Raw genomic sequence first — 24,041 nt, 5'->3', positions numbered from 1 at the left:
TTTCTAAGCCTCTAGAACTATAGGCCCAAACACACTCCTATGAAGTTTTATAAAGAATCAGCCTACACACTCTGTCACAGACAGACTCAGACTTCCAGGTACCTGGGAGGCAGCTGAGCTGATGGCTTCAGATGGCTGGATCCCAGTCCAACCAAACCTGGGTTTTATTTATTTTTTCCCTGCCTTTACCTCAGCCCTGCCACTAAGGGGCACTCTATGGCCTCTCCAATGGGCATTTGTTTCATTCATTCAACAAACAAGCACTGAGTGCCTTCCCTGTGCCTGGAGCTGTGTATCTCAGTGAACAGATGATCCTAGTTTGAATCCTAAGGGCCAGTCAGGGCACCCTCTTCCTACAGATGGGGAAACTGAGTCCTAGAGGGTGCCTAGCTTGCCCGAGGACATGCAGCAAGGCAAAGGCTGAGGTGTACTAGGAGGTGCCTGAAGCTAGGTTAGTTGCCCTCACCTAGTCACAGTACACTGAGTGGTCGCTCTGGAGACCAGGCATGAGTAGCCCCTCCCCCATACAGTGCCTCCAGAGCTCTTGGCCTTGATTCTTCTTTCTGAAGTCCTGGCCAAGCCTCTCCTTACTTAGAGCTTCCCTGCATCTACTCTGGGTGCCTCAGCTGTGCAGGCTCTGACACCCCCTCCCCCCAGGCCATGGATCAAGCCAGGGACTCCAGCCTGACCCATGAGGGAAGCAAGAAGTGCTACAAAAGTGTCTTTATGTTCTGTAACTTCCCCTTCTTCTTAGTGATAAATTAAAAACAAACAAACAAACAAGCCAGATTCTTGGGCTGGAGAGAGGACTCAGTGGTTGAAGGAGCTTACTTGCAAAGCTTGACAGCTTGGGGTTTGATTCCCCAGTGCCCACATGAAGCCAGATGCACAACGTGGTACATGCGTTCTGGAGCTCATTTACAGTGGCAGGTTGGCCCTGGTATACCCAGACTCAGCATACACGCTCTCTGTCTGACGCTTTCTCTCTCTCATAAATAAATAAATAAAAATATTTTAAAAATACAAAATTTATTAAAAGAAAAAAAAAAAAAGCTAGGCATGATGGTGCACGCCTTTAATCCCAGTACGTGGGAGGCAGAGGTAGGAGGATCGCTGTGTGTTTGAGGCCACCCTGGGAATACATAGTGAATTCCAAGTCAGCCTGGGCTAGAGTGAGACCCTACCTCGAACCACCCACACCACCAAAAAAAAGCACCCCACTAAAAACCTTAAAAAAAAAAAATCAAAACCCAGGTTCCTTGAATATGTGCAGTGGTTGGCAGGGGTGGAGGGTTGGGGTGTAAAGCTTGAAGCAGGGTATGGTGCAGCTGCCAGTGCCCAAGTCACAGGGATGTAAAATGGAGCCATGGTGCTGCTGGGATAAGGAGGATGGGGAGGGGAACAGGGAAGCCCAACTACAATCCCTTCCTGGGCCTGAGCTTCAGGGACTTCCCCCAGTCTTCACCTCTGCCTTTGGAGGAGGCCTCTTCTCCGTGTCTCTCTCTGAGACCCCCACAAGATTGCTGCAGAGTTGTCTTGTCAATAGACCCTGACGCCGTAGTGATGTCCCCAGTACTGTGGTGACAGCTGCGTGACTATACCATACCCTTCCTGTCTTAAGCTGGTCTCTCTCCTTGGCCTTGTGCCTGCCCACAACTCTCCTCTGTCAATTAAAGTTTGTTTCCTTCATTAAGCAGAGCCCTGAAGGCCCCTCTGACGGAGCCAGCATCTTCTTCTTGCTGCAGCCTAATTAGATGCAACAGAACCCAGCTTCCCGGGACCAGGCTTCTCTCACTTTGCTGCACACGGGATGGGAAGTGGCAGGGGATCAGCTTGGGAACCACAGAGCACATGCATAGGGGACCCGGAGTCAGACCCTGGTTGTCTCCCTCAGCTGCATTCAAGGGTGCTTCCCTCATATGACATCATTCATAGCAAGACAGGGTGGGGGAGGCTCCCGGCAACTTTAGGAACCGCTGCTATGTGAAGACGCCCCAGACCTGGGTCAAGAGGTACAGGTTTCTGCAAGGGGATCCTCTTCTTGAAGAAACAAGAAAGAGGTGTGTGTGGCAGGTACAGACATCTCAGCTCACTGGGGTACTAGGGATATCAGGGTGGAGAGTTGTAGGGGTGCAGCCAAAGAGGGGGTCCTGCTGATCTTTCAGGCCCTGAGATTGCTGGGGCTATATTCTCCTTACACTTAGTTCTAGCCAGAGACTCTGGGATTTGGGACTTTTCTTCTGCCTTCCTGGCAGGCAGGATGCTATACTCTGGGTGCCCCATTACTGTGCTGACCCAGGTCTGCCCCTGAGAAGGGTACCATCCCACCCTCCCTGGCCAGTTCTCTACTGGCAGCAACAGGATCCGGGCAACCACACGCTTTCCTCAGCGCCTACCTCCCCTGTCTGCCTGAGGGGCCTGTACCAACCTGCCCTTCATACATAAGGGAACATGCGGTTCTGCAGGGGAGGGCCTGTGCCCAAGGCTTGGGGGTCAAGTTTTCTCCTGGCTTAGGAAGGCCTGGGTGACACTGCAGTTTGGCGAGTACAGAGACAGTCAGGCCCCACTGGAAAGAGGGGTTTCTGCCAGTTATCAGAAATTCCAAGACCAAGTACATCCTGGGCACGGAGCGTGCAAGGAGTGCAGGCAGGGAGGACAGGAAAAGGTTTGCAAGTAAACATAGTCCTAGCTCCGTGCCTGGTGATGGCCTCTGTGCCAGCAAGGTATGCACAGTTGGGGAGTTGGTAGTGTGTAGAGGTGGCAGCTTTTTTATTTTATTTTTTTGATTTTCATTGTAGGGTCTTGCTCTAGCCCACATTGTCCTGGAACTCACTATGTAGTCCTAGGCTGGCCTCAGACTCATAGTGCTCCTCCTTCCTCTGCCTCCTGAGTGCTGGGATCAAAGGTGTGCGTCACCACGCCTGGCAAGATGGCAGCTTTTGTGAGGCATTTGAGAGGACTTTGGTCACAGAGAATCAGACACTCCCCATCACAGCCTATCCCTTTACTGCTGTCAACTCACTGCTGGGATCCCAGAGGCAGGACAGGTGGGACAAGGACATTTCAGAATAAAGCACGGGTGCAGGGACTTGGACACACTTCAGACTCAGTGGTCCGCCACCCAGGAGAACTCCTGGTCAGGCCATGTTCCTGGACTGAGTCAGCCATCTGTCACATGAGACCAAGGATTAACTAGGAAGTGGTTTAGATGATTGAATTATCCAAGGGGCCTCTTGTCAAGCCACAGGGAGGACTCACACCCGTGAGAGGAGGACTAGGCTTGGGAGAGTCTTGTCAGTTCCACACTGAATAAGGATCTCAGCTGCCAGGCCTATCAGGGAGAAAGGAGGATGAAGGGGAAGGACTAGCTTTTGAGGCTCTCCTGTTAGATGGAGTGACAGATCTCCCAACCATGAGATGAAGCCATGTCTAAGGTACCACTGGAGGAGACAAGAGCTGCCTGGAGGGCTGAGTAAGATACCCCTGAGTCATGACACTTAAGCTGGGCTTTGGAGGTCTTTGCCAGGGACAAGAGGGAAATCTTCCCAGTGTAGGGTCATGAAAGGAAAGTCAAGGGCTGGAGAATGGCTTAGTGGTTAAGGTGCTTGCCTGCAAAGCCTTAGGACCCAGGTTCAATTCCCTAGTACTCATGTAAGGCAGATGCACATGGCACATGTGCCTAGAGTTCATTTGCAGTGGCTGGAGGCCCTGGCATGCCCATCTCTCTCCACCTGCCTCTTTCCCTCTCTTAAATAAAATAAATAAAAAAAATACAATAAAAAATAAAATAAATGAAAGCCCAGGAGTCAGCTTGTAGTGGGGTCAGGGAACAGCAGGGTGGTGGTTACAACAGGCCAGGAAGGGTTGGAAAAATCCAAGGCTGGGGCTGAAGAGATGGCTGCAAAGCCAAAGGATCCCAGTTTGATTCCCCAGGACTCACGTAAGCCAGTTGCACAAGGGGGCGCATGTATCTGGAGTTCGTTTGCAGTGGCTGGAGCCCTGACATGTCCATTCTCTCTTCCTCTCTCTCTCCCTCTTTCTCTCTCTCTCAAATAAATAAATAAATAATGAAAGAAATAGTTTAAAAAGAAAGAAAGAAAAAGAAAATCCCAAGGCCGAAGTTGGCATACAGCAGGTTTTCCACAGCTGCCAAGTAAGGAATGGATGATTGGTGTATGGTCACGTTAGAAAAGAGCATCCTTTGTAAACACTGGTGGGAAGCAGCAAACTGAAGGTCTGTGGACCTCTAGAAGGATTAGCAAAACTGGGTGTATGGAGCCCTTTTTTTTTTTTTTTCAGAAGAAAGTGTAGGGGGCTTTTGCCAGATTCTATGCTGGAAGCTGGCCTAGAGCCTCATGAAGTCACGGTCCACAGCTGTTTGGCCATCAATGTAGCCTAAGCTTCTAGCAGGGTTGAGTGCCTGCACATTGTTAATATGCCACACATGCATGTTAGATAGAGCAATGAGTTCACAAAGGAGCCTGAAGCTCAGAAAGGTGACCAAGAGTGGGACAGTGGAAGGATGCTGGAGGTGGGGAGGACAGATAAGACATGTTCAGGGCAGGGAGGTGGTGCCTACCTGCAGGGATGGCAAGGGGCAGGGAGGCTGGGTGTGACAGCTTGTGAGAACAGGAGGGGGCACGCGGCTAGGGAGAGTGAGGTGGAGAGGCAAGCTGGGGGCCTTCTGAATTAGAAATGCCTGCCAGGCTTCAGGCTTCAGGGGTGGTGTCTAGGCTCAGCTGGTAGCATGGGGTGGGATCAGGGAAAACGGCCATCAGGTCTAGAGATGGAGACCTGGGACACTCAGATGCGAAGCCGTTGGCAAGGGTGGAAAGGAAGGGAGGAGCGGAGGGAAGCCCAAAGTGTGGGAAAGCCCAGTCTCAACAGTGTCTGGAAAACTGGTCGGACTCAAGGAGGGTCAGTGGGCACACACACACACAAGGAAGCAGGTGGCCCTGTGCCAAGGGCTGCTGAGAACTCTGGGTCCAGGGAGCCCAGAGGTCACGGGGGTTTCTCAAGGAGACCTCACAGCCATGAGAGGAGCAGCAGCCTGGTGAAATTCTTGTTACTTCCACACCAAATGTGGAGCTCAGCTGCCAGGCCTAAGGGGAGGAAGGAGGACGAGGGGGAGGAGCTAGCCTTTGAGGATCTCGGTGAGATGGAGGGACAGATCCCTAGGGCCACAGCCATAGAAGGGCTGTTGATGAGGTGAATAGGCAGATGGAGGTAGTACAGTGTGCACGGAGAATGAGGGCATGTAGCATAGGTTGCCAAAGTGACTCCCTCAGTGACTCCAAGTGGTGCTGGAAGAAAGAAGGCATATAGGGGAAGAATTGGAGGAGATGAAAAGACAGAGACAAGGGAAAGCATTTCTAAAGAGAAGTGACAGAAATATTTGTTGGGAAGAAGATGTGGAAGTTTAACAGAGCAGGGAAGGAGCTGGTGGTAGCGCAGATCTAGGGTAGATGTGTGGGTGTGCAGGGAAGCAAGGAGCAGTGTGGTGTCTGCTCAGCTGGCCAGGCTGGGTAGGGGCTGGACGGGAGGGCACCGTGCTTGGTAGCAGTGTGGAGGGTCTGGGCAAACACCTCCTTCTGAGTTTGCAGCCCCAGGGAATTAAGGGAGAGCACCCAAGAGGAGGAGGATGGGCCTCTCACTCGCTCCAGCTCCAAGAAGCCTCTCCACTCTTCTCTCTAGCCTAGAACCAGTCTTGGCAGGGCAGTGGAGGAGTAGGGGTGCATTAATGGGCGCTTGACTCTCTGCCCATGCCATACAGTGCAGACACACAGGAATACCACCCCCACCCCTGCTCCCTGCAAGGTGTCACATTTTCCTTAGAAAGCGGCCTTCTTACAGCCACAAACTTTTCATTTAAACCAAACTCTTCTCCAGTGACTTTGTGTTCTGCATGGGCCACTTTCTAGAGTGACCAGTTCTGTCTTTGCCTCAAGTCCTGAAGGAGAATCAGAGCCAGAGACCACGGACTTTTTGTCTGTCATTTTCTGCTGTGGGGCAGGCTGACAAGCTCTAAAGTTATCTTCATTTGCATTTTGTGGGGGGGATAGGAGAAAAATGGCAGCCTCAAAGGGAGTGGTAGCAAGTCTCTCCAGAAAAGGTTAGGAGGCTGCTCTTTCAGAGAGTGCTGTTTACCTGCTCCCCAGGGTTGACACAGCAAGGTCAGGTGGGGGCTTCTCTTAGGCTCCTTGCTTCCCTGGTACCTCAAGCCATCTGCCTGACCAACCCACAGTGGACAAAGGAGAGGCCATCATGCCCATCCTGTTGGTCAATCTCCTGAAATGCTCATTCTAGATTAAAGACAATTCTCATGCTATAGGGGAAGTGTCAAAGATAGACTTCCCTGACACTGATTAAGTCTGTGTCGCCTTTCCTGTTACCAAGCTCTCTGACAAGTGGCAGCTTGCCGACGTGGGAGACCAGCCATCCATCTTATATGACTTCTCAGATGCTTTCTGAAGGCTGGGTTTTTATACCCAAAATTGCCAGATTTTTTTTTTTTAAGGTATCATACTAGGTCTTTTGAGAAGTTTTAAGGACAAGGAAGGACTTCCACTGGTAAAGCTGACCTTGACAGTCAAGTGGCCTCCAACCTTCCAAACATGAATTGATTAATTCTTTAATCCCAGGGCCATCCTGCTCCAGGGGTGCCAACAGCGAGGAGAAAGGGGCCCGTGGAAGGAGTGTAGGCTGGTCTCATGATGGGTCTGGGGACATAGTTCAGGCCCATTCCTTGTAGTCGGCTAGAGGGGTGGAGGACAGGGCAGAGCTGCTCACCTGCCATTGCCATACTTGATGCGAATGTCCCGGCTACGGTTGAGTTCCTTGCCATCCTTGAACCAGCGGTAGGAAGGCTGGGGGTTCCCAGCTGCTGCCTCGCACTTCAGGGATTGTTTCTCACCCACTTGTCCCGTCTGACTCTTCATCTTCTTCAGCTTGGGCCGGGCAGCTGTGGAGTACAAGGCAGGCAGGTGAGTGTGAGGTTGGTGGGGACAGCGTCAGGCAAGAGCAGTAAAGGCCACTGTCCTGGGGCTGGAACTAGAACTGGGAGGAGTGGGCAAGCCGGGACCCCACCCCTCCTGGTACCTTTACTTCAACTCAAGCAGCGTTCAGCGTCTGCACTGAGAACAATGTTCTGCTACTTAGGGAGTCTCCTTGTCACTGGCATGGTACGAGGGGCTTGTGAAACTGCTGTGTTTAAGTACATCTACAAATAGGGAACTGAAACTCAGATGGGTCAGTGATGGAAGAGAGGTTCAAACCCAGACCATGACTGGTCCTCCTGTTTCGACATGCCCTCCCTGTCCCCCCCACCTTCCAGGCCTGTGCTGGGCCTAGAAGACATAGGAAGACAAGATTTGACTACCAGTCCCAGGAAAGTGGCTTGCAGGGGAGCTATAACCAGCATGACTCACGGAGACCTGGGGAGGGGTATACATGTGTAGTTTATGTGGCCTGTGTGTGTGTGTGTGACATATGCACATGTGTGTAGATGTGAGTGCCCCATGCACACACATGCAGAAGCCACAGAAAGACACTGGTGTCCTCTTGTATAGCTCTTCCACCTTGTTTCCCTGAGGCCAGAGCCCCTCCCCGAACCTGGAGCTCCGTGTTTCCTGTTAGACTAGTTGACCAGTGAGCCCCAGGAACCCTCCTGTCTCTGCCTCCCTCAACACAGGGGTTACAGGCATGTGCAGTCATGCCTAGCTTTTTTATTTTTTATTTTTTTTTATAGGGTCTTACTCCAGCCCAGGCTGACCTGGCACACACTCTGTAGTCCCAGGCTGGCCTTGAACTGACAAGTCTCTGCCTCTCACATGCTGGGATTAAAGGTATGGGCCGCCATGCCCAGCCATGCCCAGCTTTTTATGTGGGTGCTGGGGATCAAACTCAGATCCTCATGCTTGCACAGCAAGCCTTTTTATCTGCTGGGCCACCTCCCCAGCCTCTGGAACTTTTTTTCTTGGAAACTTATTTCAGGGAAATGAAATTTCTATAACATAACTTAAACATGCATACATTTATAGGAATGTATTTTAACACATAATATATTCAAAACTTAAGAAGTAAGAAAAGCACATGTTTTAGACCACAAGCCTCCCTGTAGCTGATGAGAACAGCCACTCTATTGCCTTTCTAGGAGGGAACTAATTTTATCAGTTTCTTTGATATCCCTTGCAGAGATCTTTTATGCATATACAGCCTCCCCTCCCCCTGGCATTCACACACATATTTTTCCATGGAATCACTTTTCACACTTTCATAATACTCCTGTGTGGGTGTATCATAATTTATGTAACTGATTGCTATTGTCAGGCACTCAGCATGCCCCGATCTTAAGCAACTCATCCCTGTGGCTTCATTTCCTCATTCTTCATTTCCAGTGGACACCAACTGCCTATATTCCAATCTACATTTTGCTGCTATTTTTTAGCTGTGTCCTCAGGTGGGCTTCATTCTTTTGTACCTCACTTTCCTCATCTGTAAAACACAGGTGATAAATAACAGCTCCTGCCTCGTGGGATGGCTGTAAGGATTATATGAGATAATGCACGCAGAGCCTGGCACACAGAGGGCATTTAATAAAGGTTGGTTGTTGTTATTATTATTATCCACAATTATTTCCTAAGGCAATATTCCTAAAAGTGGAGTTGCTGCGTCAAAGGGTATGTGATCTTCCTCGACAATGATTCCTGTGACAGTTACTTTGTTCTGCCAGATTGCCCTCTGGGAAGGCTGCACCAGTCCGCACTCCCCCAGTGAATGACAGAGCCCGTGTTTTTCCACACTCTCACTGTTGGGAGGTATTATCATGTCTTTAATCTCTGCCAATTAGCTAGGCAAACGATAACGTCTCTTTGTTGTAATTTGCATTTATTTGATTACTGGTGAGTCTGAACATTTCTCATAAGTGTATTGGCCCATTGTATTTCTTCTTTTGGAATTGCCTGTTCATGTCTGTAGCCTGTTTTTCTATTGAGGCCTCATCTTATTGATTTGTAAGAACTCTAAAATTACTAAGGCTGTTAACCATTTGCTACAATGTCTTTCCCTCAGTTATCTGCTTCTCACATTTAAAAATGTTGGCCCTCCATTTCTTCCTCTTCCTTTCTCTTCCCTTTTGTACCCAGAGTTTGTGTGTGTGTGTGTGTGTGTGTGTGTGTGTGTGTGTGTGTGTGCATCAACACTCCAGTCTGCTGAAATTATTCTAAGTGGGATCGGAGTCCTGCCCCAGCATCCTTCCTCCATATTCCACCCACCTTCATCTACTCTGGAGTCCCCATCATGCCTTGCAATTCTCAACCTTGAAAGCTAACGGGAATGACCTGCAAGCTTTAAGACTTGGGTAGGGATCTGGGTGCAGCCTGAGCATTATGAAGGAAGTCCTTGAGAGCTATCCAGGCTGTGTGAGTTTCACAGGCTCCTCAGGCTTCTTGCCTCTATGTTTTGGAAATGTAGCACATGTACAGGTGAGTGGACATGTCATCACTATGAATCCCAGTGACTGGTACACGTGAACACATCTGTACACTTGGCTTTGCTCTAGGCTTGGTTGGTATCTGTGATCTTTAGTCTGCTGGTGGCCTCTACCTTGCCCCGTTGCCTTCTTGTGAAACCCACGACCTCATCCCAGCAAGCTGGGGGAGGAATAGGGAAGGGACTGGTAATCCCTCTGTGACCTTGCTGCCTGATTTGAGTCCTGGCCAAAGCTGGTACAGTGAGATGGTGGCCTCTGCTTCATATGATGGTGCTTGAGCTGGGGGTGTATCTCATAAAGGCAGTTGACAGCCATGACCCTCAGAGGGTTCCAAAGTCAATCTGTGTCCCCATGAAAACACAGGATCACAAGGATCCCACTCCATTTACTGGGGACCCATGTTCCTTGCTAGTGTGTGATGTGTGCTTGTGTGTGATGTGCTTGTGTGTGTGTGTGTGTGATGTGTGTGTGTAATGTGTCTGATGTGTGCTTGTGTGAGTGATGTTTGCTTGTGTGCATGTGTGTGATATGTGTGTGTGAGTGATGTTTGCTTGTGTGCATGTGTGTGATGTGTGTGTGTGAGTAATGTTTGTTTGTGTGCATGTGTGTAATGTGTGTGTGTGAGTGATGCATGCTTGTGTGCATGTGTGTGATATGTGTGTGTGAGTGATGTTTGCTGGTGTACATATATGTGATAGGTGCATACGTGTGTGATGTGTGCTTCTGTGTGTGCTTGTGTGCATGTATGTGATGTGTGCTTTTGTGTGATATGTGCTTGTGTGTACATGTGTGTGATGTGTGTAATGTGTGTGATGTGTGCTTGTAGTGTGATGTATGCATGTGTGTGTGATGTGTGCATGTGTACGTGTGTACATGATTTGTGTATGTGTGTATGATGTGTGCTTGCATGTGTGTGCGCGCGTGTGTGTGAGCATGCACCTGTGTTTGGAGACCCGAGTGTGTCTTCTTTACTGTACTGAGTCAGGGTCTTCCCTTGAACCGGAGCTTGCTGATTCAGCTAGTCTACCTATCCAGCTTGCCCTGAGGAGCCCTGGTTTCTTCCTCCCAAGCACTGGGATGACAAGAGGGCCACTCTAGTACTTGGCATTTGTGTGGGTACTGGGGGGTTTATACTGTCCTCATGTGACATCAAGCACTTTACTGTTCCCTAGCCCCATTTGTTAGCCACTTCTTGACAGTTCACTCACTTCAGAACAATCCCATCTAGTTCCCTTACAATTCATTCATTCATTTAAGTCCTTTCCAATGAATGAATGAATGCATTCAAACTACTACATGCCAGGCACTGATCAGTGCCGAGTATATAGGAGTGAACTACACAGACAGGAGCCATGTTTTTAGGGAGTCTGACTTCTGTCAGCAAGCAATCATCAGGAAAGATGAGGCAGTAATGGTCAGTGGGATAAAGCCCTAAGGTGGGAATGAGCTTGTGAGTTCATGATCCTAAAGAGGCCCATGTGAGCTGGCAGCAGTGGGGACAGGGTAGATGAGAGGAGTTAGGAGAGACAGGCAGGCTCCAGGTGCTGGGGGCTGCACCAGTCTGAATGAGAACTCTGCATTTGTCTTACATATATTTTAACTTTTTATGTGCCTGCTAAAAACCTTTAAATTACATATGTGGGTTGGATTATTTTTCCAGTGGGTAGCATTTGTCTATATGGTGACAAAATAAGGATAAATACACATCAGAACCATGTTATATTCTTATAAAGAATTTTCCTTTCTAGCCCTTAGAAGGTGTTCACAAGAATCACCTGAAGGCCAAGGCCTGACAGACCTGTAGGCTGCATTTTGCATTTTACATCAGGAAAATTCCTTGGTGGAGGACAATGATGACAGCTCAGGAGCCAGGAAAGAAAGAGCACAGTTCAGATGGTCCTTGGAACAATGTCTCAGGACTTCTGCCCCCTATGGACCCAAAGCTTTGCCAAACTTTCTGTGGCAAGGATTGGGGTGACCTTCCTAAGATGGCCCTGGATTTGTTCTGTAGGTATAACAGGAAAGTATTAGAAGCTTACAAACTGGGGAATATTGGCCTTACTCTCTGCCTTTTTTATTTTTATTTTTTTAAGGTAGGGTCTTGCTTTTCTAGCCCAGGCTGACCTGGAATTCACTACATAGTCTTAGGCTGGTCATGAACTCACAATGATCCTCCTACCTCTGCCTCCTGAATGCTGGGATTAAAGGCATGTGCCACCATGCTTGGCACTGTCTGCATTTTAAGCTCTTCTTAACCTGAGCAGACATCTTTTCTCTCATGGCTTCCAGGCACTGAAGCCAGTATCAGCCCCTGGTGTCACTGGGGACAAGGATCTGAGCTCCTCACAGACCAGATCGCGGGCACCTGGGGTCAGCTCTCGTGGAGCTTCAGACATGACCAGGCAAGTTCTAACCCACAGCTGTAGTAGCCCCTCTGGGTTGGGTGTCTTTTACGGCCCAGAGCCCAGATGCCATGGGCATGTGTACCATCACACCCGGTGTAAAGAGTGTCTTTGGGTCAGAGCTGAACTAAGCAGAGGAAGCAGCTCCTGTGATGGATAGAGGTCTGTCAGGGCAAGAGCCACAGCCAGAGCCAGCTAAGGGGCTGACACTCACCCTCCACTCTGCTGATGGTCCTTTCTTAGTGCCCACTACATGCTCAGTCTCTGCCTTGGTCTCAGACTTAGCCTACCCCCCCAGAGATTAGCTTGTCTCCCTCTGTCATTGCTTTGTTACATAAGAAATATTATTTTTTGCTGCAGAAAAATTACACAATACAAATAAGGCAAAAGAAAAACACATTTAAATCAATTCAATTACCACCAGAGAGAAAACCACTGTTCATATTTTCAAATATCTCATCCAAAACATTTCTCTCTAAAATGCTTTCGATCCTTTTACAGCCAACACATTGGAAAAACATTTCTCCAGATCTACCACTGCAAATCACTCTGATGGCTGCCTAATATTCCCTTGTTCCCATGGATTTGTTAGGTTGTCTCCAGTGTTCTATCAATATTAACAATAGTGCAGTGAACTTCACCAGTTCAGCGTTGTGACTAATGGAGAACCAGCAGCCCCAGGGACGTGTGTGTGTGTGTGTGTGTGTGTGTGTGTGTGTGTGTTGCCCCTTGAAAAGGTCCAGTGCACAGGAGAGTGGAAGAATGATGGGCATTAGGTAAAGACAAGAGGAAACTCTATGTGCACAAGAAAGGGGAGAGCAGTGCCCACTCCTGGCCCCTGACCACCAGTGACACTGATGGGACAGATGGAAAGGTGATGGCCCCAGGCAGAATTTTGGATACTGGAGTATTCCCTTCTCCTACTGTCTTCTCCTCAGACCAAGATATTTACTGAGCTCCCCCACTCCTAGGGCTGGGGAGAAGCTCAGCTCTCTTCCTCTCAAGCAATGTTCACGTAAGCAGCAGGATCAGGACCTTCTGGTGAGGACAGGGAGTGTGGGGCGATGGCCTCTGGCAGTTTTGTAAGGACAAAAGGAAGGTCTCTCAAGGTCTCCACCAGAAACGTTTCCCTTGATGACGTGTTCCATAAACCCTCAGGACACATCTCATGCTGCTAGGAGTTGGTCCATGGGGCATCTGGTGGCTTCTGCTTCCTGCCACCTAGCGCCAAACCAGAGCATCTGTCCTGTCTGCATGTGTGACAGGCCATCCCCAGAAAGCACCTCATTAAAGACAGCAGCCCAGAACAACAACCGGCGCGGCTCCTTCCCCACGTCCCAGCCCCGAGGCCAGGAGGTGCTGCTGTGCCAGCTGCTTGACCTCATTCCTCTCGGCAGTGGGCGGTGGGTGCGGAGCCTGCCTAGATCTGAGAGCAAGGCAGACGCCCAGGCCATAGCAAGGCAGCCCAGACCTGGCCTCGCCTCCCTCCCAGTAAACCAGGGGCAGGGGCAGCGGGCTCTTTAAAGGGTTAATGATTCCCACCTCATGACTAAGAGTCCCCTTTGCAGGTAACACCTGGAGACAATGCGGCCAGCCTTCCTAGCATCAAAGTCTTCCACTGCAGCCCGCTGCTGTCAGGCAGTGTGCCTCCACACCCCCCTGCCCCTTTCCCACCTACAAAGTGACTGCAACCTATTGGAGGCTAATTACAGACTCCAAGTTCAAATAAGAAAGGAAAAAAACCCACTAAACTGAAAACACAGCTGGCTTAAGTGGGCTCAGCGGGCCTGCTCTGTGAAATGGGTATAGATGTCCTCCCATTGGTTGGCAGAAGGGCCATTTGATACTCATATGACAGGCTTTGCAAAAGGAGTGTGTGCCTGGCTGGGCTTTTAGCTTTCTCTGGGTCATATGGTCTGGTACCGGGGCTTGTTTTGCTTTCCTCTTATACCTATCTCACAACCATCTGTGTCCAACAGGCCTGCTGTGCGCTGGCACCTACCATACACGTGGGAAAGGTACAGAACCAGACAGCATGGCCTCTGTCCTCAGGGTGGGCTCAACTTCCATGGAGGCTGGGAGGAGTGAAAGACCAAGAGAGCTACTTTCCCTGCACCAGTGAAAGCCAGCCCATGCCTGGCAACTTGGCTACAAGACCGGGCAGAGGGCCAGGGCTGCCGGGGATGCAGCTGGAGAAGACAGCAGAGCTGACCACCAGGGCAGGAGAGGAGAGGAGAAGGGAGGGGGAGCAGGCGAGACTTGACCACACCAAAGCCAATGGCAGTGTGTGCCTTAGAGCTGTACCTGCCCAGACAGAAGCACCACCTCTGGGTACCCAGCAATTTGAGTGCAACCCCAGCTCACCACCAGCATGCATGCTAGGACCCAAGCATCCTGAGAGAAACAGTGGCCTCCTCAGGACTCGGCCAAAGCCAGGAACAGAGATGCCTAATCGTGTGTGTGTGTGTGGGTGGTGGTGGACAGGTCCATATTGCAGGGGCCCTCAGCTCAGGCTGACCCACTGGTCTGTGAGTAGTTGAGCTAGCAGCCTGGGGGAAGTCAGTTTCTGGGGAGAAGGTGCTGGTCCCAGAGCAGGGCACCAGTGGTACAGACCTCAGTCTCCAGGTGCTCAGAGCATAGGGCATGGCCTCAGACCCTTAATGCTGTACAGGCGAGACATGGGGTGACAGCCCAGTGACAGACAGTGGTGCATATGACACTTCATCTGGACGATTATGAGGTCAAGAGAGATACATGGTTGTCACAGATAGCAAGGTGACAAAGAGGGCATCTAGATTTTGTCCCAGTCTCCCAGTTTTTCAGAAGTCTGACCACTCTGGGCTTTAGTGGTCTCATCCTCATTCAGGCAAATGGGGGGAGGGGGAGAGGAAGCTCTTCATGGGGTGAGAAAAGTTTCTGACCTTCCCACCTCTTCAGTGTCTAGGGGCCAAGGCTGTGGATGTAGCCTAAATGATAGCCCTGGAATGCTGTTACCATCTGCCCAAGTCCTGTTCAAATTTCCCACTGGGATGACCAACTGGACTTGGGCCAAGGTTGCAGACCCTGGCTCAGAAGAAGCCCGTGAGGAGACAGCCTGTGCATGTTAGCTAGCGGGAGCAATGCAGAGAGCGCCGACTGAGCTGGGATTTCAGAGTGGCTAACCTCTCTGCGTTGGGTCTGCTCTTCTGCCTCCTCAGCCTGGCCAAGGAAAGTTGTTTCAGAAGCTCTGAGACTTGGGGAATACAGAGGAGGGGCACTTTGTCCACCTACACAGCCTGGCTTCTCAACTGGGATACAAGCTTGGAAGCCACAGGACCGTCTGGAGCCTCGGCCAGTCTCATTACTAAGCAAAAGCAGCACCTTTGTGTTGAAACAGACATTTGATGGAATAGAATGCCAAGAACTTTATCTTCTATTTTAATTTTAAAGATAAAAACACAAGGCTTTGAAGCAATGCTGGGCTTTGGGGAAACGTCTTAGCAGGTCTGATATGGGAAGCTACAGCCATGTGTTCATTAGTCTCTGTCCCTCCAAAGCCACCTACCCACGTGGAGTGACAGCCCTGGCTGTAGGTGCTCCAGAGGGCTGGAGAGCTGTGATATGGTCCAAACCAGTGAGGGTGAAGGGCAGGAAGGACACCACCACAGAGCACATGTCTCTCTCCTTGGATGTTTAGTTATTACCTCAGACCTGGGGTGGAGACCCCACATCTCTGTCTCCTCTCCTTTCCCAAGTGTCCTCTTAGTTACTTGGCATCTGTGGCAACCTGTGTTTCTCTTGACTATCTAAAGGTTGAGTTCATTCAACTTCCATCAAGCCTTTTTTGCCCTCTGTCATCTGCCAAGCTCTGACTCAGGCCACACTGTTCTCCCAGCCCAGGGCCCCCACCAGGGTAAGTGTGGCACATTGACTTCTACATGAGTTACTGCCATCCAGGTGCCATCCACGCTCCCTCTCTGCTGTGTAGAGTGGCTGCATGTAGCCTTCCTTGGCTGCTTAGCTGGGCCCCTCAGCAAATGCTTGCTGGTCATTCTGTGGTCATCTCCCCAAGCACCCTGTCTCTACCAGGACTCACACATCCTAGGAAAACCAAGTTGTTTGTTCCCCAAACATGTCTATTCTGTCCTGCCTCTATGCACTCTGCTCTGGCTTTCTCGAAATGCCATTCCTCACATAGGAAGAACTGAGGGAGTGACTATACAGGCTGGGGCCAGATAGACCTCAGTGTGCATGCTGGCTTGGACCAGTGTCTTGTGTAACTTGTGAAGTTACTTAACCTCTCTGAGCCTCTATTTGCTCATCTGAGTGACAGGGACCATCCCACCTGCCTCCCAAGACTATGGAGATAATGTGTGTCAGGAACTTAGCACAGAGCCTGGAACGGAGAGATCGCTTAACAACTGGCAGCTCTTCTTACCTTAATCCCTCAAGATCTCAGATGCCACCACCTTTGCCAACCCTCCCAGTCAGAAGCAGTCTCTGCCCCACTCACACTCCCTGTGACTTTTATCTGCCCCCTCCCGGTCTTAGCACAGAGCACTCTGGGTTCTTATTCTTCAAGACTGTGGGGGCTGGGGAGGAGATGCATTGGGATACTGGGATGTTCCTGGGGTACTGGGCTGTTCCAGGTGTCTGGTCAAGTCTGTGCTCACTGATCATGGGCTAAACAAATGAATCAGTGGTGTGAGGATGAACTGGAACTGATGGGTGTCCAGAGTGTCTCAGACAGAGACTGCTGCAAGTACCCAGGGCAGGGTGGTATCCCTGATGGTTAATTCAAGAGCCCTTTCCCACCCAACACTCCTCCCCAGCTCATGCCCCAGCCCAAACAGGCCTGTGGCCCACAATAGCAGAATACATGCTGAAATGAGGGGCCTTATAGATACATTACTCTTGCTGGCATATTAATGCCCATGGTCCTGCCTGAGCAGGAAGCTTAGCCACAGCGGTCTCTTTCGAGGGGACTGTCCTCCTTCAAGATGGGGAAGGGGCCTGCTAGATCTCTGCATGTAGAGAGGAAGTAGTCCTCATTCACTCCTTTGCTCGAGTGTGGATAAACACACAGTACATTTAGATGCTAAGGGCCCAGTGTATGTGGCCTTGCTGCTGAGCATGGTAATGGTCACATAGTGGTGCTTGGTACTCACAGTAGCACTGGGTACCGCTGCACACAGGGAGTCCACTCATACTTCCTCCTCACTCTGGGAGCCAGAAAGTGCCCTATGGGGAAGCAAAGTCTATTCAGGGCTTGAGGGATGAGCAGGAGTTGGCCAAGAAAAGGGAGAGTGTGTGCCAGGCTAAGGGAACAGCAGGTTCACAGAACAGGAAGGAGGGAGATCACAGTGCCCTCAAGGAACTGAGAGAAATTCCATCCAACCCAACAGGCCGAGGCAGAGAGGCTGCAGTGGCAGAGGGGGGTGGGGGAGGGAGAGAGGTGTCTTGGAGGCCTGCCTTTAGCTAAGCCTCTGCCTTGTTGGTATGTGAACTCCTTCTCTAGGCCTCAGTTTCCCTATCTTGACAGTGAAGTGGCTAGGGACAGTGGGCTAGGGAGATGATGTAGGGAGTAAAAGCACTTGCTGTACAAGCATCAGGACCTGAGTTCAGATCCCCAGAGCCCACATAAAGTGTCAGGCTTGGTGGTACATGTGCCTGCAATCTCAGAACAGGGCCACCGAGACAGGGAATCCCTGGGCTCGCTGGAGTGGTGAGCTCTAGGTTAAACTAGAGGAAAAACGGAGAGCAATTGAGAAAGACATCTGACATCGACCTCTGGCCTCCATACACATGCACACACATATGCATGTACAGCCTCCACATGTGTACCCACATGCATATACATACACATTACATGCACACATATGCCACATGCACACACAAAACACACACACAAAATTCTAAAAAGAGAAAATAATAGAAATTAAGTATGAACTCAGAGCCAGATTTGCTCAACTGCACTCAAACCAGAAGACTCCAGCTTGAGCTAGATCCTGAGACACAGCCATGGTACCCCAGGCATTTGTTACCATACACATCTGACTGAGCAGTTGGAACAACCAAAGGGGCTCCTAAGCGCCCTGGCCTAGACCATCCTTCCACACACGGGGTGCAGGGTGTGGGGCCAAGAGTGCCTCAGGGAAGCTCTGCCCATGTCGCTCCTGCTGCGAACCCTTCACTCCATCCAGAAGATGAAACTTCTCAGCTCCACATCCAGAAGACCTCCCTTCCTGCTGGGTGGTCCCGCTGTCCTGCAAATAGTGTTGCCAGCACAGCTTGGCACTGTACTTTACTTCCCACCACTCCCAGCCTGTCAGTCCACATGCTTTGCCCAAGCAGTTGCGTCAGTCTGTGTCCAGTCACTTTTCTCCAGCCCTTTCCATTTCTCCAAGTTCGCCTCAACCCATCTCCTCCTCCTGAAAACCTCCTCAGAAGCTCCAGGTAGAAGTCTCTCCTTTGTCCCTTCTGTATTTGCCAAGATGAGCCATGGCCCTGGAATGAGGCATTTCCCAGTCTCTCATGTCCTGCAGAGTAGGAAGCCCATTCCCCAGTGACAGGGTTCTGGTCAGCGTGTGAGCCTCAAGCACAGGCATAGAGCATCATGCTGGAACCAGATGAGAAGTGCCTGCACAGTTGATGGGCCCTGTGGGGCTTCTGCTCTGCGTGGTGGGCCCCACAGCTCAAACTGTCATTCTCACACTGGAGTGTGAATCCCAAACCACTGGGAGCACTGGCTAAGCTGTACCCTGCTAGACTCTCTCCACAGCTTCTGACCCAATAAGTCAAGGGTAGGGCCCCACCAGCTCCCAGCTTAGGGTTTGTCAGGTTCTTACTAATTTAAACATTCCTGTTTTTCACAAAGGACTTCCAAGACCAGGAAACCCTCAGTATGGTGCTGGATGTGGCTGGACTCCACATCCCCGGGTGGGTTGTAGCCAGGCCACTTGACCATAATAACTTCCATCTTCCCAGGAACAGGGAAGGGGCCTCAGGTTGCCCTCCTGTGATAGTGTCCATGACTCCTGTTCATATGTGACAGGCACAGCTATGCCACAAGCTCCCAGTGAGAGCAAGGACCTGACCTGCTCATCTCGGAACCCCTTTGTGCCTTATCTTTGCATCCGCCCCAGAGTCTAGGAAGCAAATATCTGCCTCGCAGATCTGATGGAGAGGGCCTGCTCCAACAGGTGGTCAGCAGGCTCCTCTGTCTATAGCTGGCATGTCAGAATGTGGAAAAGCCCGAGGCCAGAAGGATGTGGCTGGCAGAGACCAGACAGGGGCAGGCTTCAGCTCCAGCTCCCATACTGCCACCAATTCATGGCTGATATCAGGCAAGCCATTAATGTCCCTGCCTCAGTTTCACTTTTATTAATAAAATAATAGTTACGCTTTTTGGGCTCAGCACTGGCAGGTGGGAAGTACTCAGTTACTGAGAGCTGCTTCCTGTGCCTCCCACACATGCCGGGCACGGGCATGATTCCACTTCTTGCAAGGCCTGGTAGGTACCTGGTGAATTCTCCATAGTCCCCATTCTGGCTGAGATGTCACTTCTTCTGTGAAGTCCTCCCTACTCCCTCCCAGACGCTCACTCACCACACGCTGCATGCTCACAGCTTCACACTCAGTTCCCGTCCTAGGGGGCCGTGAAAGATCTGCTCCTCTGCGCTTGCTGAGGGCAGGCCCTGTGGTGGGCTTGCATGGTAGAAGCTCAGTTAACACTCAGAGAATGGAAACACAAAAGCGAACGAAAGCACACGCAGTTTGTGCGGCTACCATGTGGTGGGGTTTGGGAGCCCTGGTGAATGGAGGGTGAGGCTGGAGGGCTGGGAAGGAAGGCTGCCACATGCTTCCTGCTGAGTGATGAAAGATGTACAAGTTCAGAACTAGTGGGAAAATAAGACGAGAACATGGCTTAAATGGAGCCCAGGTTTCAAGTTTCGGCAGTGCTTTGCCAGAGCTTTAAAAATCAATGGTTCTTCTTTCCTGTACCAACTGTCCCTCAGGTCAGCCTGATGGCCAGGGGGTAGAGAAGGGCTAGTAAGGCCAACTTTGAGGCCAGAGCTAGGCCTGAGGGTGCCTGGCTAGCCCTTCTAATTCTATTTCTCACTCTACCAATGCTCTCAGCTTGGGACTACCTGATTAGGTGTGGAAGCAGAGACCGGTGACAGGAATATCTCTGGGCTTCCCACCCATCTCTGAATCCAAGGGACTCTGCCTCCACCCCACTGCGGCTGCTTCAGTGACTACCAGAGCCCACTCGAGAGGGCCCAGCTCTCCCCGGGGAAAGGAGGACCCAGCTCATAGTGCTTTAAAGAAGACTACCCCCCCCCCACCCATTTGGAAGCCCAAGCCCACAGTCCAGTTTTACTTCTATCCCAGACCTATTGGCCACACCATTCTCCCATGCAGGTGACTCACCACCCTGCTCCTGCCCATTGCTGTGCAGATCTGGAAGGACTAGGCTCTCTGTCCCCTCTTCACCCCGGCTGAGGCTGGGACCTGGGCTGAGGAGCGATGAGTCCTGATCTGTAAACTGCTTTGAGTTCTCAGGATGAAAGGCCACTGGGAAGTACAAAGTCACTCCCTGCTTGTTGTTATTGTTCCCTGTGAACCTTGAGGTTTCAGGGAGCCAGGCAGACAGAGCAGAGCCTGAGGTGCAGGCTGCACCCCAGAGTGGCCAAGCTCAGCAAGGTCAGCCAGGGGCCAAGGACAGCTGGGGGAGTGTGCCAGCCCCCAGATGTGGTCCAAATGCATGCACTCAAACAAATTCACCTCGGATGTGGAAGATGGGAATTGATTTTATTAATTTTTAAAAATTTTTTTGTTTATTTTTATTTATTTATTTGAAAGTGACAGAGAAAGAGGCAAAGAGAGAGAGAGAGAATGGGTGCGTCAGGGCATCTAGCCACTGCAAACGACACGTGCATCCCCTTGTGCATCTGGCTAACATGGGTCCTGGGAAACCGAGCCTTGAACCAGGGTCCTTTGGCTTCACAGGCAAGCGCTTAACCGCTAAGCCATCTCTCCAGCCGGGAATTGATTTTAGAAGTCTGGTCATTCACTTTGCCACAGGCAGAAGGGGTGAGGTGGGGAAAACAAAGATGTTGCCAAGATTTCTTTGTGTCTAGGGAATTCAAATGAGCTGTAATGACAGCCCACCTTAAGAATGCTTTGCAGTGAGCCTGACCACCTGTTCCTGGGTGATGGTGGCAGGCACGCTGCCACTGAGGAGACCCGAACTGTCTCAACGCAGAACTCCAGAAGCTGCTGAGAGCACAACACTAAAGTACACTCAAAACACCCCCACCGAGGCTCAGGGAATTTTGCCGAAGAGAGGCAGAAAGAGTGGAAGAGTCATAGGGTGGGAGGGAACACCCAGAGGCACTGCCCCTCCTAATGACTGCTGCTCTCACAACTCATAACCCACAACCCCACAGTGAACATGAGCAACCCCACTGGAGAGGGCCCTCAGTGGAATGATGGTACCAACACATGTCCTCATAAAAAGTTTCTACTTAAAAAAGATTAACAAAACTGTTTTTAAAAGAATGCCCAGCTACCTTCACATTCCAGGACATCTGGTAAAATCCCAATCTTTGCTCATGTCCTCCACTGGAAAATATGGATCCCCAGTTCCCTGAGGAAGCTTCAGCAATAAGAATATTTCCATCCAACCTGACTGGTCTTTCCCCCCTTCCTTCCCCCCTTCCTTCCTTCCTTCCTTCCTTCCTTCCTTCCTTCCTTCCTTCCTTCCTTCCTTCCTTTCTTTGTTTTCCAGGTAGGGTCTCACTCTAGCTCAGGCTGACCTGGAACTCACTATCTACTCTCAGGGTAGACATGAACTGACTGGTCTTTTAAAGGTCACATGGAAAAGGCCAGAAATTTCTAAGCTGATCCTCCAAAATCAGTTTTATTTTTTATTTTATTTTATTTTTAAAATTTATTTATTTATTTGAGAGTGACAGATAGAGAGAGGAAGAGGCAGATATATAGAGAGAATGGGTGCACTAGGGCCTCCAGCCACTGCAAATAAACTCCAGACACGTGCACCCCCTTGTGCATCTGACTAACGTGGGTCCTGGGGAACTGAGCCTCGAACCGGGGTCCTTAGGCTTCACAGGCAAGTGCTTAACCACTAAGCTATCTCTCCAGCCCCCCAGATCTTTTTTTTTTTAATAGCACAGGGCCATCATTTCCTAGTGGCCAACTCCTCCTTCCCCCTCCCCATCTCACAGCTCTCCTCCATCAGGAGTTTTAGGGATGCCGGACCTGAAGGCCGAGGCTCTGACCATCCATGCAGAAGGTGAGAGCTGGCAGTAGAGAGCAGGATCAGAAGTGTAGAGAGGGAGGCCATGCCCATACCACACAAAGACACATCAAGGGTGGGTTTTCGGTGCCTGATTCTCAGATATGGCATCCTACTGCACCACAGCGGACTTACAACCCAACACCCCAACCGTGCTGCCAAGGTTGGTAAGGCTATATCTTAGGGTAAAGGAATATGGGGGACAGTGGTAGCTCCAGTAGGGATACCAGGATCAGCCCCACAAACTCTCCATGAGTCATGGAGCAGAGCTCACACCTGCAGCTCTGCCCCACCCAGCCCTTCCATACTGAGGCAGGGGAAAGGCCTATTTCCCCACATTGCTTGGAGGGGGAAGCACCTTCTGCTCTTTGCTAAGAAGGACTGAGGATGCCACTGGGTGTGTGGTCAAGGACTAGGGGGAGCCAACTAATTAATACTGCATTCTCTTTCCTCTTTATTTCCCTCCTCAAATCTAAGCTGGAGGTTCTAGTGACTATCTGCTCACTTTCCATGTCTGCATTTCTAATCTTTGGCTGCCTCAGGCTGGCCTGGAGGGGAGTAGAGAGAGGAGGCCTTCAGCTCTGTATGTCACTGTCACCTTATTATTCTAATGGGTTTCAGTCACACTCCCCTACTTACACACCAGGGATTTAAGACTGTTGGTTTTCATTGCCATAGTACTTTCTCTTGATATCATATTTTGGAGCATAACCCTTCCCATGCCCTCCATATTCTAAAATGTTCCAAGGGCCCCAAATTCCTCTAGCTCAGGTCTGCTTGGGATCTGCTCATCAGACAGCTTCCTAAAAGAAGGCATTCTGAAGAGCTGGCTGGCAACTGGGAAATAAAGCAAGAAGAGATACTGAAAAACTAGAGCAAAATTCACAGTGAAGCCAGGTGTAGTAGTGCACACCTTTAATCCCAGCACTTGGGAGGCAGAGGTAGGAAGCTCACTGTGAGTTCAAGGCCAACCTGAGACTACATAGTAAATTCCAGATCAGTCTATGCTAGAGTGAAACCCTACCTTGAAAAACCAAATAAATAAATAAAATGATTATAGCGAGACATTAAGAAGGACCATGTTGGAAAAGATAACTGCTAAGGCCTGTGAAATCTCCCCTTCACAACCCTGTGGTCCAGTGAGCACTCCACCTTTGGTAGCAGGCATGACCCTTCCCAAGGCACTGGTGATGCCTAGCAGCTAAAGCCTACCAATTGGCCTGCTACCAGCTCACTTCCTACATTCACATCAAGAGTGTCCTTACCTCTGTGCCCAAGGCAACAGAATGTGTATGTGGCAGGAGGGAGGAGAGATGAATATCCTGGACAGTTCACTGAGTGAAATCCATGTTTTTTTTTTTTTTGAGGTAGGGTCTCACTCTAGCCCAGGCTAGCCTGGAATTCACTACATAGACTCAGGGTGACCTCGAACTCACAGGGACCCTCCTACCTCTGCCTCCCCAGTTCTGAGATTAAAGGCATGCGCTGCCACGCCTGGCTTTTTTTTTTTATTCCACAGGAGGAAGCTTGCATTCTCTCAGGGGCCAGCCCCATGCTATAGGCACCCAGCAGGAGCTAATCCATATCCCGTGCACAGCCAACCAACTGAAAACTCAAACACCTGGCCCGTGAAATGGGAAAGGAGGCAGCATGGCTTTTTAAATGTCCTTAGCTGCCTCCACTGAACACTGGATTTCGACGTTATTCCCAATAAAGACAGCAGAGCCTTGCTTCCCTGCTCATTACACAGAAATTGGGGGGGGGGGGGAAGGAAAGAGATCTGGTTATCTGTCAACCACAGCGGAAGTGTCCTAACTTCAGGTGAAGCTACTTTTCTTGAAGCTTTTTT

General features: G+C 50.4%; 1 protein-coding gene across 5 annotated transcripts in view; it reads right to left on the bottom strand.

Annotated features, from left to right (window-relative positions):
* Nrg2 (neuregulin 2) overlaps positions 1 to 24,041 on the bottom strand; it is a 227,654-nt gene that overhangs the window by 31,096 nt on the left and 172,517 nt on the right. For all 5 annotated transcript variants that reach the window (XM_045132857.1, XM_045132858.1, XM_045132856.1 and 2 more), the window contains exon 2: positions 6,790 to 6,961. In XM_045132857.1, the coding sequence (XP_044988792.1) occupies positions 6,790 to 6,961 (172 nt within the window). The remainder of the gene's footprint in view (positions 1 to 6,789; positions 6,962 to 24,041) is intronic.

Source organism: Jaculus jaculus, chromosome 13 (genome assembly GCF_020740685.1).
Source record: "Jaculus jaculus isolate mJacJac1 chromosome 13, mJacJac1.mat.Y.cur, whole genome shotgun sequence".
Classification (NCBI taxonomy): Eukaryota; Metazoa; Chordata; class Mammalia; order Rodentia; family Dipodidae; genus Jaculus; species Jaculus jaculus.
The sequence above is the reverse complement of the archived record's forward strand: the minus strand, read 5'-3'. Positions and strand labels throughout refer to the sequence as shown.